The sequence below is a fragment of the Copadichromis virginalis genome, linkage group LG2 (assembly GCF_057382275.1).
Source record: "Copadichromis virginalis isolate Kocher_CV1m ecotype Utaka linkage group LG2, C_Virginalis_male_GT1.1, whole genome shotgun sequence".
In the NCBI taxonomy this organism is placed as follows: Eukaryota; Metazoa; Chordata; class Actinopteri; order Cichliformes; family Cichlidae; genus Copadichromis; species Copadichromis virginalis.
The window spans coordinates 12,609,613-12,629,086 of NC_140619.1; the positions used below are offsets into that span (position 1 = coordinate 12,609,613).

Genomic DNA, 19,474 nt, shown 5'->3' on the forward strand with positions numbered 1-19,474 from the left:
TTCAAAGGAATTTACTTTAGGTTACATTACAAGGGAATATCAATCAAATCTTTTTTATGCATTATTTTTATCCAGAATATATTTTTTTTTTTCCAAAAATCTAGCGATTTAAACTTAAATTTGCCCATTTTTAGACAACAAAGTTAGACCCACTGATGTTACTTTTTTTGAGATAACAATCTGGCTGCCTGAAGGTCTAAAATAAGGTGACTCGATACTGAAACAGCTTTAGAAGAGGCTAACAATAATCACAAAGCAGCAGTGTGTTCCTTTAAAAAACAAGTCAAAAGAAAGGGATATACATGTCTGTGTTGCCATTGGCTGATTTAAGAAGGTCAGGGTCGTCAGTCGGCGATGTCCTGCTGCCTCTAAAGCATCGCTCCTCAAACGCACGTTAAGTGAAATGAATTCTGTGGCTCTCTGAAATGCAATGAGCCACATCCAGAGCAATAATACCAATAAGCCCCGTGGATAATCTCATGACTGACTCAGATTAAGTCATGCACAGCAAGCTGGAAGGCTGGCTGGCTGGCCGCACTGCAGTCTGGGAGAAGGGGCACGAAAAGTGGAGGATGACATGGTGAAGTGGGTTTGTTGGGATGTTGCGGAGTCACCGAGCCAAACCGGGCCTTCCTGCTCTGCTCGCTGACGGCAACATCACGTACCGCCGCTCCAGCCGAGGGCTCAAAGGTGAAGTTGAATCAGTGGTTAATATGTGACTACACACAGCGATCCCACGCCCCGCTTCACCTCCGCTGCACCATCTGTCTGTACGGATAATTGAGCAGCATATTACGTGCAGTCGCTGCTCCGTGTTGTCCTGCAGTGTTATCGCCAACAAGGCCAAAGGTTCCACTGCAATGTTCGGCGGACAAGAAAAACTCTGGATTGACTCCTGAACAGCAGCAGCAGCAGCGCTCACACGCAGTTTTGCCTGGAGAGAACTAACTTTGCTACTTTTAAAATAACACAATAATAATCATTTACTTGTGATATTTTAGATTAATAGACTGTAAATGAAAAAGCTCCCATAAGGCTGGATCTCATATGGTTGAGACTTGTATCCCTAAATCACACATAGGGGACAATTTTGAGTAAATAAGAACTGTCCTCAACTTCCACTTCATATTGAATTTTTCAAAATGGAAAAGGTTTTAACAGCAAAGCTTTACTGCCAAAACAAACAAGTGACTTCATTAAGGAAGTTCTAGTTTCTGAAAACCTGCCCACGCAACACAACTGAAAGCCGACGATCTGTTGGGTGTGAAGAGGTAAACATGTTGAAACCTTTAAATGCAAAATGTAAGTGTTTAAAGTTACATTTTACACTGAAAAACATTAATCAGAGGATAAATGACTGATTAGCTATCGATAATAAATCAGAGCTAACGGCTCTACAGATTCAGATAAAATGAATTGTACGACACTGATGTGTGTGCTGACCTGCAGTACAGAGTGCCCCGGTGGACTGTTTTCTGGTAGGTCAGCTTCGTAGTGACTTTTCTCAAACTTCGGAGTGCAGTCGTTCTGGTCGGTCACCGTAACTCTCAGCAGAGCGCTGCTGGCCCTCGAAGGCTTCCCGCCATCCTGTACCCTAATGTTCAGGTCATACGAGTCCTTTATCTCACGATCTAAGTTGCCCATCACGACCAGCTGCGGCAGCTTCTCCTCCGCGTCCACGGCAACCTGCAGGCTGAAGAGCTGGTCAGCGCCTAATCCAGTGCTACTGCTCAGAGAGTAATCTGCCACGCCGTTGCTCCCCGAGTCTCTGTCAGTGGCCATGGGGATGGAGAAGAGGGCGCCGATGTGCGTGTTCTCGGGAATGGACAGAGTCAGGATAGGCGAGGAGAACTGTGGAGTGTTGTCATTTATGTCCAGGACCTCGATGCGACCTTCAATGAGCCGCGGCCCATTGCCGATACCCTTCACCATGTCAGTGATCGACACCTCAAACTCCAGGTAGCATTTGTCGCCCTCGAACAGGTTGCGGCAGTCTCTCAGCGTCTCACGATCGATGGGGATCTCGGTGGTGTAGATGTCACCGGTCGAGCCGTCGACCCTCAGGTACGGCGCACCCACCTCCAGCTTATAGAGATGACCGGCATTGGGCAGGCCCTGGTCTGTTGCCAGGCTGCCAATCATCGTGTTGGGCGGTCGTTCCTCAAAAACCTGATAGAGGATGTCACTGGGCGAGGCGCTGCAAGACACCAGCAGGAAGGCAGCTAAAAAGAACAAAGCTTCACACCTCGGCGCTGCCATGTCTCTGCCAGAAAACACCGCTCTGAAACAGACAGAGACAGAAAACACATTAGTAAGACTCATGTTCTGCTTCAGACGGCACCAAACAAGACTGATAACTGAGGATCTGCAGAGCTGCTGCTCAGATTTATTTCAGGGCCACTCAAGAAAAGATGGCTAAATTCATCTCCTTCAGCGTCTAAACATATCCTCAATGGTTACTCGCCAGACCCGAATGCGGAAAGTTTTCGAGTCTGAACTCATCGGCTGAGACGGTGTGGGGAGAGCAGCCGAGCAGGGTAGAGTGATGACTTCCTCCTGCTACCAGTCGACTGCTCTGGCAGGAAGACAAACTGAACGCTGCTGCAGGCGACCAAAAATACTGACAAGAGGCAGCAGGTGGTAATGGGCCACATGATTAGAATAAAAAAGTAAGATAACACGTGGGGAGGACCGCACTCGTAGAAAATCGGATCATTTTCATGTCTTTCGTGTGTCTCAAAACATGTTTAGTTTGCAATCCAACCTAAAGTCCAACATTCTGAGTAGCCTATAGCATTGAAGGCTGTTTGCAGGGATAATAAACTCAAATTTAAGCTTTTTAAATGTCAAACAGAATTTCAAGCAAGAGCAGATCTTGTTCCTGTGCAAGCAATTCAAGACATAAAGAAAAACATTTGCCATTGCCTTCATCACACACTACTTGTTGGGCATAGTACTTGTTTTCCAGCATAATACAAATGTGGTACAACAGGTTCAGCAAGTCATCAATGATTGAATGCTTCAGGTAACCGTTTTATAACTACACAAGACACACAAGCCTCCAACTAAGAGTTTATTAGTTTTAAGTTTAAGTACATTTCAGACTTCACTTGACCTTGCAGACTCTCAGAAGAAATCCTTTTTTCTACAGAACTCATAAGAGTCGACTCTGCCGTCAAGTCTGAATGTGTTTACTCAAACCGACTTCATTCCTGATGGCCTGGTGTTCATAACGCTACATCTGAGCCAGACTCTTCTTGATATAAACTCCTCTCTTTTCTTCTCCCCTCATTCACTCCACCTCTCCTCCTCTTTCTTCTGTCTCTACACATTATCTTTTCTTGGCAGTAAATCTCAGACAGACACTCCACTCTGTATTTCCTGCTGTAGGAGTTTCTCAGCTGCGGGTCGCAGAGGTTAATCTGAAAAGTGCTTTTTTTTAAAACTTTTCCTCCTCACGTACTTGATTTGGAGAGACTATCTCCCTCGCTCGCACACACACACACACACACACACACACACACACACACACACACACACACACACACACACACACACACACACACAGATCCAACATGGACCAGCATGCTGAATGGGAAGCAGGAACCCCGCAACTCGGATGCACGCAGTTTATTTTGTCCTACAGGATGGAGTCTGCTTGTGTGTCTGAAAGAGAGGGGAGGAGTGAATTTTCTCTGTTCACAAATCCAACATAAAACCAGGACAATATTATTTTAATAGCACGTGCCCCTTCACACATCAGAACGCCTCATCTGTTCACACGAACCCAGAAAGAAAGTGTTACCCTGCAGAGCACTGTGGTGATATCAGGCTACATCCACGCCAGACATCAGCCTGTTAAGTGAGACTGTAGTTATCTGCCTTAAACTTCAAAGCATTTTTTCCCCCATTAAATAAAAGACAAACGATTGTCTAGTAAAACTAAGAGTATTCTCATATGGTTCGACTCAAGCAGCTGAGCAGGATTTTAAGTGAAAATGAGCAGGAATGTAATCACGGATGACTTTATGGACCGATGATTTCTGTTGTCGGTTTGTTTAATGGCCTTGTGGTGTGGACTGAGTCTCCTGCACAAATTTTTTTTTTTAAATTTAAAATCAAAAATAAATTTCAAAGTGGCAGCAGACCCAGAAGGCTGCAAATTAGCCTTTTATATTAGCTTCTGTTATTCTGTAACAACGTTACGTAAAGGTCAACCTGGGATTTGGGACGTCTCACACTTGCACGATGGGCCCTAATTATCCATCTCCCACTCGTTTCAAACAAAACAGAGAACGGCAACAAAAACCGGACACTGATCTGAGCGTTCGCCCTCGCCCTCCCCACTGTGACACGCTGGCACCGAATTACCCCTGCACCACTGCGAACGTGTGCGTGCATGTCGGGCTGTGAGTGTTAGTGTGTCTGTTACAGTGTAAATGATGCCCATGTGTTTCTTTTCTCACATATTTTCTTCAGAGCTGCCAAATACCCCAAACTATTGACCCCTGACCTTTGACCCTGTGATATTTCACACGTCACTGTGGAAACGGAGCAAAAACGACTCGGGTGGCTGGCTGGTGTCCAGTCTGCTAATGCAGCTCTGAACACATGAGAGTGGCTCCACAAAACCAAAGGCTGGCTCTAATCAGTGTGATACATACGCACACAGACGTGACGGCAGCGATCGCTGATAAATGAGCTTCCTTTACTGTCAATGCAATGAAGTATTTTCATTTCCTTGTGTATTTACATGAAACCTCATGTAAATACACAAGGTGCTGTTCCTGAAAACAGTTTGTTTAAGGGTGAGCTCATGCTTTGCCAACATATGAATATAAAGCAGATGAATGGGATGACAGGCAGTTACTGGGTCCAACATATCTTTCCTTCTAAACGCCTTTAATGAGTCTATGGAAACATGAACCCCTGCCCTGTGGATTATGAGACATTACCCAAGAACACAGAAAGCAGTTTTATTGAAAACATCTTTGTTTCTATAGATTCAATTTGGATTTTCAATTCATGAAAAATTGCAGATAAAAGTTTGCACATGTGCAAAGTTCACGCAACACTTGTAATGTAAACTGCAACACGCTGAATCACAGTGCCAATATCCCCTCTGGGGCCAACATTTTCATTTAGAAAGTAGCAGCTGAAAACATATTTCAGCACAGCTCGTGGTACCTGAACGTGAGCGCTGCTTTAACGCCTCGTGATAAAAATAGAAATGGAATCAGAACATTTGCTTTATTCGCCTTTTCAGCACAAACAAATCACGTAGGTGCGTTGGGTTTCTGCATGCTTGCCACTCAAGGCCTCAGGTGAGATCAGGGGATTCTATTGTTGCAGTTGTTTCCACAGATTGTGGGCGGTTAAAAAAAAAGAAAGAATTCAAGTCGTGAGAAAAATTTGATGCTAAAAAAATCTTCAGGGTCAAAATGTGAAAAGTTCAAAGTGCATGGATTCCATGTTCGCATGTTTGTTCACATGTAGTGCGCATTTTTGTGAGTTTGTGTGCGCCTTCCTCGGGGGACGAGTGAGCCAGAGATCGCCCCGCTCGTCCTCTTTCCCACAGTCTCAAGCTTTCTCACTAAGCAGTGTGTGTGCGTGCGTGTGTTTGCATGTTTGTGTAGAAAGCGGGACAGCCAGTTCAGCTGCTGGAGCCACTTGTGTGTGTGTTACATTACAAAGACATTAGACAAAGACTAAGGACAGTAACATTTCCATGTGTAAGGCTCGCTGCCACCCGTGTTTGCCGCTGGAAGAGGCGAGAGACAAAGACTCACAATAAAGTACTCAGAGGGATTGAGGGGGGGGCGTGTCCAGACAACAGCACTCATCTATACATTACAAAGCAGCTTAAAGGCCCTCGGACCACCTCCTGTGAGTGTGTGTGTGTGTTTAGTGTTAATATTCAGAGTGTGTCTCCATGTTAATGTCCCACCTGCATACCCGTGGAGTCACAGCTGCATTAAATTACCACCACTGTAAATGCCACATTATGGTTTTTGCCCCCCCTCTACGCCTTGCCCCCGGGTGCTCTCATGCCAAACTTGGTACGAATATCTCCAATATGCACGTAAAACAATTACAAGTGTGTCGTAAAATTGTAAGTTCAAACACAGCTGCAGCTGAGCCATAAACTCAGTCTAAACATAGTATTTTCACCGCAGTTTATTAAGTCGATAAAATGCAGTAACGTCTTCGATGAAAAATCGTGTTTTATTTAAGTAGCAGTTTGAAAGCAAAAAAGTAAAACGTATTTCCTCCTGAAAGATGACAGAACAGATGAGCTAACTGACTCTAGTCGGAGCGAAATGCTTCAAGACAAACACGCTTCTTACTCTTTGAAAGCTTTAGTGAATGTGCAGACTATTAAGTAATATCACTTATTATATGATTCATTTGATTTAGAGTTATAAGAATACCTTTAAATTATGACTTGACTTTCTTTTTTGAGTACTTACTTAAATATCTGAGTACTTCTCAAACTTTTAAAACCTTTAAAAACTGATGTAACACTTTCAAAATTCTGCGTACAGTAACGGGTCGCTGGATAAAATCAGGACAGATCATTAGAATCATAAATCAGTGACAAAATAAAATCCATTGTGATGAAAATCAAACTAGAATAAAACGCTACTTCAGTGTTTGCCAAGGGAAATTCTTGACTGGTCTCTGTGGTTAAATGAATTTATATCAATGACAGTCACAGTTCCAAACACAAAACTGCAACATATTTTATGTAATTTCAGAAAATGTAACAAAAAATGATCACAGAATTTAAAAAAATGCTTTTTGTCATTTGCTTTAAAAGAAATCTATTTTGAAAACCATCCACGGACGGGTTAAGAGATGGAAAAACCAGCTGAAATTTCCAGTTTTTGCTAATCCTGTTAATTAAATATCAGACAAATCCAGACAGCATGCAGATCACTGATGCAGAAATCCCATAAATCCAACAAACCCATAAAACAAATCTGTTCATTAGTTTTCATGTATGAAAAATAAAAGAAATAAAATAGAACAGAGTAAAAAGGTGGCTAGCAATATATATATAAAAAAACACGACTGCACAAGAACACACTGAACTGCAGACACAACTTCTAGCACATAAATTGGACTACTGACCTTAGCGCTGTTCTGCAGAGCCGGTTAAACTTTAAAGATCCTGTGACTTGAGCTGTTCAGCTTGTCTGTGCTCCCTGGTGCATCTGCAGGGATGAGCTCCCGCTGCACGAGTGGGCGTATCTAAAGAATGGCATTTTCCAACCATCCTGCCTCTCTGCCTGTCCTTCCACATCATACTGCATGTATCTCCATAACAAACAGCCCTGGTACCTCTACACATGTCCCACTGACTGCAGGCGCATCAAGGAATGAATGACGAAATGTCACGAAAACCTTAAAGAACACAACATTCTTGCATCTCTGTTGTCATTGTTCCACGATTATTCCTTAACACGCCACTTTTCACACACGGATTCAAAATCCACCCTTTTCAGCTGCGATTGAAATGTAGCATCTAGGAAAAAAGGGCATGAGGAGTCTGATCATGACTCCTCATCCCTGCTTCTTTGATTCCACTTTTCTGCAGGTCACACAAAGAATTAAGACTGACTTTTTTACACCACAGTATTTGGACTTGTGTTGCAACACAACAATCATAATCCTGAACATTTTAATCTTGATAATTTAACACAAATTATTTGTAAACTACTGGCAGACGCAGCCGAGCGTGAAGATAGCCCCAGGTGACAGCAGACTTGAATACCTTTGTTCAGTCAAATTTTTGAAACGTCATCACAGTAGCCTGAAGTTAAACGATTACAAAAAACAAACGGGATACTGCCTAACTGATTGAGCCACTTATCAATGAACTGCGGCACCTCTAACACTGTATATGCAAAACTATAAGTGTGTATAAACTTAAATGATTTCTAGCCCTGTGCGATACGCTGGTGTCCCTCTGCTGCTGCACAGTATTTCAGTGAAGTCATTACTGAACTGGTTTTCTTAAAGAGATCCATCTAAAGAGAAGCTGTGTGACTGTGACAGAAACATAAAGTCCTTTGTGTTACATAAAAGGCACAATTATCCCTGGTATCATTTTTAATTGCGGTAATGTGTTGTGTAATTACACACGAAGTCCATCAGACCAATTACAAACCACAAAAATGGCAGCATGGAGCTGATGGCCAGCGGCCAAACTGGAAACCAGTTCGCAAAAGTTTCCGTGCAGGTGCGCACCGCTGTACCTGGGCGTATTTCCTACACAAAATGCAGTAACCTGAATGTCCAGCTCTTCAGGTTCACGCATACCAGAGCAGGCCTGAATTAAACATCACACACAAACACAGAAAATCAAAAGCTCCTTTGATGTTTTCAGATCTCAGATGGGTAGGATGTGCATGGTTGACGTGAGCTTTCTGGACAGTCCAGTGTGTGTGTGTGTGTGTGTGTGTGTGTGTGTGTGTGTGTGTGTGTGTGGTCCCCCTGCCTTCCAACACAATGGGGATTACTCTAATGACTCCATTCACTACCATTGTTTGATCCAGATTACTGCGCACGCAGACACACATCCTCCCTTTTGAAATGCAACAATCAGAGGTTGCCAGGTTCTTTCTGCCTCCCGACACCACCTGGATATGTTCAGCGTGAATTTGCTGGGTGCTGTAAATCTTTGGAAGTCCTGCAGTTTGACTCAGAAGTGCTTCTTGATTCAATAAAAAGAATCTGGGTACAATATTTACATTTAATTTAGTGCCAAACAAGGCTCCAGTCATTTGCCCTCAGAGCTGCGAATGAAAGCCGGAGAAGACGGAGCTTAAACTTATTTATGCAAGTTAAGTAACTGCATTGATTTGGAGGCATCCCCCGCTTGTTGCCTTGCGTGATTCCTTTCTTTCTTTCTTTCTTCCTTCCTTTTTTTTTTTTTTTAAAGAAAGTCATTTCCTGACCAAAAGCACACGTTCGTCAAAATGCAGTACGGGGGCAGGACTTTTATAACAAAAGCAGTTAAAGCTCGAAAGCCTTTTGTTCACGGAACTGTGTGAACAGTAAACAACAATTTAACAAATATGATGAGAAGAAGCTCTTTAAATAACCCAGTTATGATCAATGGTTTTCGGGTCTATGATGCCTCTACACCTCTCCTCACAGGCAGCAGGAGCTGTGCAATGTGGTTTATCATCGGTGTGTCCACACCTTGTGTACACAGCCTTGTAACTTATCAGGTGTTCGGGGTTAAAAATGAAAACAACGTGACTACACTATGAGTCATAAATGCCGTGTAACTCGAGCTATGTCACATGATCATCATGTTGCTGTCAGACGGGAAAATTTGGATTTATGTGCATTTAGTCACCGATTTCATCACGCTCACGGCTGGTTTCTGTATGCTTGCTTCTTCTTTCTGTTGCGCAATTTTCATCCCGAAACTCCTGGTCTGAGGCACTGTGGCACGACTGGCTGGTTCAGGGATCAAACGTTTGACCTTCTACTGACAGGATGTGCCAACCTCTGATCCACACACACACACACAGTGATCCTCTGGGAGCAGCAGCAGAAGGGGATTATGGGAGCGGATGGTGGATGAACAGCAGGCTGGTATGAAGTAAAGATCGGGCATCATCTGAATGCGGTTTTAAATCCACGGCAACATATTTATTCCACATGAATGTCAGACTGCGGCAGGAGGAGATAATAACAATAAACTACCACTGCTTTATAAGCACCAGATAACACGGACTGACATGCTTATATAACATCAGTGAGCTGCTTTCATTCTTTCCAGTCCACCCTGCTGGATTCTTGAGGGTTTTTTTTCTAATCTAAACTCAGATTATTTTTTAAAGGCTCCAATGACTCTTGGTATAAAAAAGGGTGTGGCCAAAGGTGTGAGGGGAAGCTTTTACAGTTACTACTGTAAAAAAAAAAAAAAAAAGCTGGTTAAAGCCTCTACAATTACGCATTTAGTTCTTGAATGACTAAATACAACATTCTGGGTTTGTGCTGGGGACCTTGCCTTGGATTGGATCTGATGCTTGTTTTCCATCGGGTGTTTCTGATTTATTGAACAAATGTTATGTTGGCATTCAAAGAACACCTTTTCAGCACACATCATGTGTGCTTTATGCACGCCGCCTCCTCACTTTTGCACTTTTAATTCAGCGGTCCATGCATCTCTATGTTTCGTTACATATTCCAAGTCTCTGACTCACCGCTGCAATCTTTATGATTTGGTCATTGCTGACCACTCGTGGTAAACGGCTCTGGCGGATTATCTACGAGGTGCCCCGGGTTTTTAGAGCTCTGGGATAACGATGCTTTCTTACTCTTGGATGCCGAATGTGTTGCAGAATGTTAAACGTGCTTTAATCTGGTATCATCGAGAATGTGGTGACACTGAAGTTCCTGTTTCACTATATACTGCGTTTTACAGTGTATATGTCTCTCCTGAAAAGACTTGATTTGAACCGTTCTTTAAAACTGCAGAGACAGCTCATATATCACCTGAGCGCTCTGGATACAGGTATACCTGTTCTACACTGTTCAGTCATTATCAGTGCCACTCAGCACTCTGCACATGCTCAGTGCTGTTCTCTTGGTTTGTTGATCATCCAGACCCATATGAAAAAGAAATAGTAAAAACTTATATGATTTACTCATGAAAGTGGCCACTTCCTCATTACTTTCATATATTGTTTTAGTAAGTATCCAAAACATACAAGTTTCATTATATAATTTTTCAAGGGATCTTATATCTGTTTTCACTCTTGTATGCTTTTCATACAAGTTTCACACAAGACAGATACAAACTTTATAAGATTTATATATATCTTTTCCATATGGGGAGGCACACATTGCATTGGAGGAAAATAAAGACAAACAAACCTAGTTATGTCTAAATATGGAGGAAATCAGTGTTGCTTTTGTGTTTAACAAAGCCGAAAGACGAGTGTCTTTGCTGGTGCCGATCAGCGCACCCAGTTCGCCCCAGTCCTCCAACCAAGGGTTTGAATAGTTGCCGTCAATTACCCCTGAACCTCCTGAGCCCAGTAAATGGTAATCGGGCCAGCCCCATTGATACATACATTTAATTCTTCTCTGCACTCGATGGCTGGCGAAGCTTAAAGAGGCTCTGTGCAAGTTTAACAGATTAGTGTTAATCAACCACGAACTGATTAAATCACTTTAGTCATTTATCAAGAAAATGTGACAAGTGTCTTCTGCTTCCAGCTTCTAAAAGCAGCATTCAATACTTCTCTCTCTGCTTAGCATCGCTTTAAAATGCTCGAACAAAAGAAATCTGAAGACGACGCCTCGAGCACCTGTGACAGTTTATCGACCATCACCGCACGGCTGCATTATGTGAACACGCAGAGACGCAGCCTGAAATGACGCCTGCTGCTCAGAGTGAGAACACGCAGCGAGTTTTTTAACATTTAACTCACTTTAATGATTGCCTCTATTAACCAACAGAGAGAGAGAGAGAGAGAAATCAATACGGCTATATCATTCCATATCGGTGCTTTTAGTCTCATTTATGACAGGAAACGATGACAACCTTCCATCTGCCAGGCTGTAAAGCATCTCCATGTCAGCCGGACTGATTTACATGAAATTAACAGTGGGTGTGTTTATGATTCCCTCAGGAGGAGTTCTACCATTGCTCCTTTTTAATAAAATATAAAAATGATGATGACATTGCAGTTCACGGCAAAATTCAAGCCAAGCCTTCAACCACCTTTAGTTGATTTATGACATATTTGCCACTAGAAAGAGGGGGAAAAAAACCCAACCTCGCATAGGAGAATGTGGGTGAAAGTTTTTTTCATCAGGTCACAGTGTCCACAATATCACCGACGTGCTGCAACAGCACCGTGCCCTGAGTTCCCCCGTGACTCCTCGCCTTATTACAGAAGAGCAAGAGTGTAGCTACCAAGCAGATATAAACCTCTGCGACGTGTTCAGTGTGCTCCGCGAGCTGTAAGGGTTTCAGTGGGAAGAGGGGACACATCTGATCTCAGAAAAACAAAACGACAAACCACAAAAGCCAACCGGAGCCCGTCATCCTAACAGACTCAAAATGAAGCATGAATGTGCATTTATAACTAGGTTTGTGTTTTATTTCAAATGATTCATGTTTTCTTCTCAGATAGAAATCTATAGAAAAATATGTGATGGCTGTTGTACAACCACATCTCTGAGCGACCTGTTCAGGGTTTTCTTCCTCCCAAACTAACCGAAGGATCATCTAACTGGAAAATGTTACTGCCAGTCAAACTTTTCTAGCTTGTTTGTGAATTTCACTGAGATGCCAAAGGTTTTATTGCTATTTCCAAGTTGTGACTAAGAGCTCAGGAGCCATACCCAAACACCATAAAAGAAGAAACAATGGATTAGTCAAGTAACCAGCCGTGTCACAGGAAAGACGTGACAAAGCATCCATTTCTCCTTTTTTCTTCTGCGTGTTAATGCGAGTTTTTGGTTTCCTCTCCCATTTGCGCGCTCGTTGTCACACCTAAACTTAAATTAGAAAGGAAACTGTCTGTGAAAACTCTGAAATCAGAAGGGTGGATGTCTCTTTTCCTGCAGTGCAGTGATGTGAATGCATGTGTGTGTGTCCATTTCACACACCAAACCCATTTCCACTCTACCTCCTCCTATTTTAATGACGGGCATTAACAATGCGACTCGCTCAGATCTCCAATTTTTACGCAGAAATGTGCAGAACGGACTCGGTGCGACCTCCCTCCTCCCACTCCATCCCCTTTCTCCCCCCAATGACTAATCCCCCACGCCGCAGAGCCACGGAGGACTGTGACGTTTGTCACCGTTTTATCTGATCACCCTGAATTAGAGGAGGCAAGAGAAGAATCCTAAAGATGGGAATCAAACCTCAGACCTCACCCTCAAAGTGGCGGATGGCATAAGCTCAAGTGACAGCAGGCTTGCCATCGAAGCCGGCCGCAAACCTCAGGGAGAATATCTCCAATTCAGTCGCTCCTGCTGCACAATAAACCTGGATCTACGCTTAACAGTGGCAGAATGCACAGGGGGGAACCCTCCAGCTCGACCATAAAACCACAATCTCACCCTCGGAGGCTTTTTATGTTTGTCCAACAGCAGAACGCAGCAACGCGGCTACATTAATTCATTAATATTCTTTTATTAAATAACACCACTGTTCAAGTGGATTCTCCAGTTGTTCCAGGAAGTACGCTGGACCTGCTCTACTGTGCAAAATCGACCTTAAGGCCAAATGTGATTACAACGGTCTCGCCTTACTGGCTGAGACACATGAAGCTTCTAATGCAGCTGGATGATTTCACATCACGAGTTTCACAGGAAATTATGGGAGCGAGATGACAGTGGGGTAGTGGGGAATAGGGTCAAAGGTCAAGCGTGTAGGAAGAGAAAACATGGCAGATTCCCACGGAAGCGTCTCCGGAAACATGTGTTTGAAAACCACCAGTACTTAGCTCAGTATCAGAGAGGCAGATGCAGTTTGCATGTAAATACACTCCCCCCTTTCTCTTTCTCTCTCGCTCCCTCCCTCCCTCCTTCATGTGGAGCAGGTCTCTCTCTCTCCCCCTTTCTAGTACACACGCGCGCGCACGCGCACATACACGTACGCACACATGGAACAGAAGGAAGGAGGAGAACCGGAAAGCCGGAGACTGGTGGGACCGGACTGACTAGATTCCCAAGCGGTGACGCGGTGGATATTCATCATCAGCTGCCCTCCTGTCCACCTTTGATAGTTTACACTGATACTCTTGTGCCTTTATTTGCCTTCACACCATGTTAACGGCACGTAGGCTCCAGAAAACAAGCTCATTAAAGGGGGGTGTTAAGGACGGAGGAAAAGGGAGTTTAATTTGATGCTACAGGTGCTCAAAGCGGCCTCAGGTGCCGCAGAGGATCAGATATGGAGAATGATGTATGCCCCCACGTCTGCGCGTCTGGTTTATTAGCAGCCGTGGATGAATAGACTGTTTTGTTGCCAAGAGTCCCCAAAGGCAGATTAGCTCTTATATTCCAAGACAAACCTCAGATGATAAAGACACTGCCTTTTCACATTCTCTGAACACCGAGCGTCCCGTACAACTCCTACAGATCGAGCTTAAATGAAGCCCCACTGAGTTTATGATGATGCTCCTATATGCACTACAGGGACCCGCGCGCACACTCTGCCCTACTGTACTGTCCTCCCGGAATGCATTAGCCAGGATTACCGTGGGGTTAGTTCCAGGTTCCGAAAGGTTTATCAACCCAAAGTGACCCACAGGAACGCATTTTATTACTAACAGTCACGGGGGTAATGCTGAGCGGGGAGGGGATCGATACGGATCAATAGCACTGTAGTGTAACACTGGTAAAAAAAAAAAAAAAAAAGCCATCTGAGGAGATTAGGCAGAGAATATGAAGGTCCAGTCGCGCTGAATGGATTTATTTTATTTATTTATTTTTACCAACAAGTGTTTTAAAAAGAGCTCCTGCTCGACACAAACGCCCGTGTGCCTTCGGAGATTCAACCTCCATCGAATATGTGTTTTTTAATTAAGGCATAAGTGCTCATCCAAGCGAAACTGAATACAAAGTGAATGTGTTTCGGGCTATTCTCGTGCGTAAAACGTCTCCTGCAGTCCGACAGAAGGAGCTCGAGTCAAAATATTTGAAATATTTAGCATGAATGTAGTTATGTGCAGATAGAAGAAAAAGATTTTGTGTATGGATCGCGTATTTATGTGCAGAGAAGTTCCTACCTGGACCGGGTAAGAGCTGCGCGGTTCCCCGGCTCTGAGAGCTCCAGCCTGGCTACAGGCTCCGCTCCTCCTCGGCACCAAGACGGAGCCGCTCCAGACCTCCCGGGAAAAAAAAAAGAAAAATAAGAATCCCGAAAATCAAATCTCTAAATAAACCAAACAATCCAGTCAGACAGCCAGGGGTGGTGATTACTCCAATTTCTCTCAAATCTCTGTCCACTCTGAGTGTCGTGATCAGCGCTGCGCGTCAGCCCGACAGTCCTTCCTCTCACCGGAGGAGCGGCTGGAGCTGGAGTCCAGCCGGGGAGGAGGAGGAGGAGGGGGCAGACCCGTCCGGGCGAGGAGGGGTGGGGAGGAGTTGGGTCACTCAGTTACTCCGCAGAAACGTTACCGCCGCCCGGGCTCTACGGACAGCGGCAGCAGCAGCAGCATCCTCCGCTGGTGGCACGCGTGGGGAGATGTTGGGGTGGAGGTGGACGGAGCAATGGGACAGGGCAGCAGTGTTTTTTTTGTTTTGTTATTTTTTGTTTTTTTTTAGAAAAAACGACCTGAGCAACAAACACAAGGTCCGGGAGCTGTCAGCAGCGGGTCTCCAGGTAGTTCCCACTCAGAAGCGCGGTCACCGCTCAGCCGCCTCAAACTCTGTCCGCCTTCCCGGTCCAGCACGGAGCAGGTCGCGCGACTGCACCGTGAGTGCTGAGAAAGTGGAGTGAATCCAAACGAGTGCGCTCGCGCTTCTCTCTCTCTCTCTCTCTCCCTCCCGGTCTCTATCTCGCTCTCTTCCCCATCCTCCCCCTCCCTCACCCATACACTCTATACACTACACCGGAGGGGGCGGGGGCGGAGCGAGCATCCACCCCAACAACTTCGTGGATTTCCCAACATTTTTTCTCTCTTCAAATCAAACATTTGGCGACTTCCCCGCTGCCGTCACCCCCGTATTCTATGTGAATACACCTGATTTTATATTTGATGTATCTTTATAAGGTGTCGTGTCTCGGCCATAGGTCCGAGCCTGCGCGCACCCGAGATGGCAGACCAAAGTGCGCACACGCTGTGACCCTCGCATTTAAACCCGTCTCTGCATTTTCACACGCACATACAGTAAATTAATGCTTCTACCTCTTTCTGTTTTCTCGCGTCTCTCCCTCTCTCGCTCTTTAATTATATCCAGGGGTCTCTCTTCCTTCTCCCTCTCTCGCTCGGCTCCGTCCGGCCACAGAGGAGGAAAGCTGCCGTCTCTCGCGCTCTGAGCGCCACCTACAGTCGGCAAGTGGCACGTGAGAAGATGAGAGCGAGCGGAGGCTCTGCTTCCCGGCCGCCGTGCAGCAGAGGCAGCACGGGAAAGGCAACAAAATGGAGCCCGTCGTGGAAAATCTATAGAAAGCTTATTTATTGGACGTAACGCCCGATAGAGCCCGTGAACCCGGCGCAGCATGTGGTGGAGGGGAAGCAGTTATCCAAAGCAGCTTACTGAACACCGATATTACACAGGGCACATATGGATTATGATTTTGCATATGCCTCAGTTTTTGTGCATCTGCTTACGAGCTAATCCCGAAGCAGTGAAAAACAGTCTTTAACGTGCATGTATGAGGAAGGCCGTTACCGCAAAACACAAAAGTCTTTCTTTTTTCTCACGCAGAGGCCCCAAAATTACAATGAATCTTTGTTTAAATTTTTTTTTTCTTTTAATTAATAATTTTCCCCAGAGAAAAGCTGCGAGTTACTGTCATGTTTTGCAGTATCGTCTGTGAAATGCTCATTTATTCTGATTACGCTGGCATCTCTGGACTGTAAGTGGTGTAGAATTACAGATACCTTTAAAATTGCACTGTGTAGAATTACTGATGCAAGTTTTGCATAAAAAAATCAATTAGACGCGATATTACAGAAGGGGAAATTATTAGCACGCATTTGTTTGAGTATTGAAAGTAAACATACTAATAATGCAGAATGGATTACTGAAGAATGGCTAATCTAAAATAGCTGGACTGCTGGATTTATTAAATATTATGTGCATGTATGTACTTATATTGTGAAATGTTAATATTCTTTAAAGTTCATAAATAACACAGCTGATTCATTGAAATACTGGACTCAACCAAAGTGTACCCTGTCCACTTTGACAGGTTTCTAACAAAACACCACAGAGAGGATCACAACTTTACAGAAAAGAACAAGAAGGATACAAAACACACATGAAAAGTTTACAAACAGACAAATGACACACAAATAACAATGGACACACACACACACACACACACACACACACACACACACACGCACACACACACACACACACACACACACACACACAGCTACCACAAAGGGACAAAAAGTACCTGCAGATACAAAAATGACCAATAAATTACAAAATGATCAAACAACACAGTTTTCAATGAGAAGTGTTCACTCCACTGTGGGTGTTCCTGTGTGGAGTGGAATGAAGCTGGATTGTACACTGATGGTGTAGCTGCCGTTGGCTGTTTGTGGGTATAGCGACAGAGAGCTATATTTGCTGTATGCTTCTGGAATGGAAATATTAGAGGCATGCGACAGTAATTGGGTGAATAACCTGTCCAATAAGTTGATGCATGTATTGTTTTATTATGGCGAGCCAAAGTCCCATCTGCAGGATGAACATGTTCTGCAATATTATTGGATTGTTGACCAGTTGTTGAACTCCCTGACGAGCTCTATTAACTATTTGGGGCGTTCTGAACATTAATAACTGTTTGCACAAGGGTTGATTTTCCATGTTGCTTGACTTTTATGAGCTATATTTACTGTAGCCACTTTGCTGCCTGGCTAATCAAGGTCTCTGTAAATAGCAGTTTGCACTTTTGGTTAATTACAGAGACATTAAGATCAGAGAAATTGGAGGGTTGGTGAGCAGAGTTGAGGATAGCTCATGTGCTAGGATCCACGGAGCCTTTATTTAACATCGCATTCCCGACTGACATGCACAGCACTGCAGCGGGCGTAGTGATGGGCTGCTCATTATCCTTCCTCAGATTTCCTTTGGTGCACCTGGATTCAGGTTATACAGTGAAATGTTAACACACTCACTTGCATTTTGGGGATTATGGGTTCTTGTAGCAATATTTGTCTGAAACACTCAATCTGCAAAATATGGTCTAACACAGCGATATCGAACATAAGGGCCAGAATTAGCCCAGCAAAGACTCCAATATGACCCACTGTACTGGAAGATGTGAAGGAGTGAATAGATTTGGACATTTTAACTGTATCTTCATAACATAACTTTTATCTGCTACAGAAATGTCTGTTCCTACACCAGATTTAAAAAAAGAAAGAAAAAAATAGAAAATTTATATTTCATAATGACAGGACAGTCTGTGCAATGAACTTCCACATTTATCACATATTTCCATTGGTCCAGCCCACTTCCGATCAAAGTGGCCACGATATAAATCGACTTTGCCGTGTCTGAGATAACGTCTTCTGATGAACGATCAAAGCCTGACTTTACTTTGGAATATTTGTGATTTTCTTTTTTTTTTTCCTTCATCTTCAAAATCTAAAACACACACTAACACAGAAAGATTGGTAGTTGTGTTAAACTGGACCTGGATGTGCTGCTCGCTGTAAGACGTAATAACGGAAAAGAGCTGAATACCTTTTCCAAACATAACCTAATAATACAGCTAGACCATGTCTTTTATCTTGTCTTCCTTCTCTCACCCTGTCTGGTCGCAGCAGATGGCCCCGCCCCTCCCTGAGCCCGGTTCTGCTGGAGGTTTCTTCCTGTTCAAAGGGAGTTTTTCCTTCCCACTGTCGCCAAAGTACTTGCTCATAGGAGGTTATATGATTGCTGGGTTCTTCTCTGTATGTATTAGTGTAGGGTCTTTAACCAACAATACAAAGTGCCTTGAGGTGACTGTTGACGCTGTATTAATACAATTGAATTGAATATGAGTTAATTAAAAATGCTGTATACAGTTTTAGGTTGTTTTTGTTTGTGCTGTATGATCGAGGGTTCACATAAATTCATATCAGACTTCTCAGCGTGCGTTGTTTGACAGTTAAATCTCTCTAGGGAGCACTGTTTTTGCTGATTGCTGTCATTTCACCTTCTGAATATAAACTGGGAATAGCATGAATCATGATGGATGTCAAAAACATAAGTTTTTGTTTGTTTTTTTTTAAAAAAAAAGGTGGCACCGTCATCATCGTCACTGATCTTGGATTTGGGGTGTTTGGTGAGATTCTCCTCCGTGTTAACATGAATCACCGCGTCACTGCTACGCTGATCAGATCTGGTACCCAGGGAGTTCAGTGACATCAGTAATCACGTTAAAGCTGTCATTAGACGACGCTAAACATCTCAGAAACTACACTTGTGACTGACTGGTATTAAAAACAACCAACACAAGTGCACCAGCAGCAGGACTGTGTGCACAGGTTCCATGGCTTCACGCCGTTGACACCAAGTTGTGAGTCTGCCAGCTGCATAAAGATGATAACCAGGTAACGGTTTCTTTTCTTTTTTGGGGGGGGGGTCCAGTCAACTGTCCAGTCTGGGCGAGCCTGCACCTACTGCATCTCCTGACAGGAGCGAGCCCTGACATCGTCTTCTGCTGTTGCGGCCCATCTGCCTCAAACTTTGACATGTTGTGGGTCTGAGTTGCTTTTCTGCCCAGTGCAGCCATAAAGAGCGGTTATCTGAGGTA

At 44.0% G+C, this 19,474-nt stretch overlaps 1 protein-coding gene across 3 annotated transcripts in view; it reads right to left on the reverse strand.

Moving 5' to 3' along the window:
• The window catches only part of LOC146717060 (protocadherin-1-like), a 231,749-nt gene extending 216,236 nt beyond the window's left edge, over positions 1 to 15,513 (reverse strand). Inside the window, exons 1-2 of one of the 3 annotated variants that reach the window (XM_085471429.1) lie at positions 14,778 to 15,513; positions 1,444 to 2,281 (exon numbers count right to left, since the gene is read on the reverse strand). In XM_085471429.1, the coding sequence (XP_085327555.1) occupies positions 1,444 to 2,259 (816 nt within the window). In that variant the 5' untranslated portion in view covers positions 2,260 to 2,281; positions 14,778 to 15,513. Of the gene's footprint in view, positions 1 to 1,443; positions 2,282 to 7,134; positions 9,929 to 14,777 lie in introns of those variants that run through there. The other 2 variants (XM_085471434.1, XM_085471442.1) reach the window with 2 other exon arrangements.
• Between the last annotated feature and the right edge of the window lie 3,961 nt (positions 15,514 to 19,474).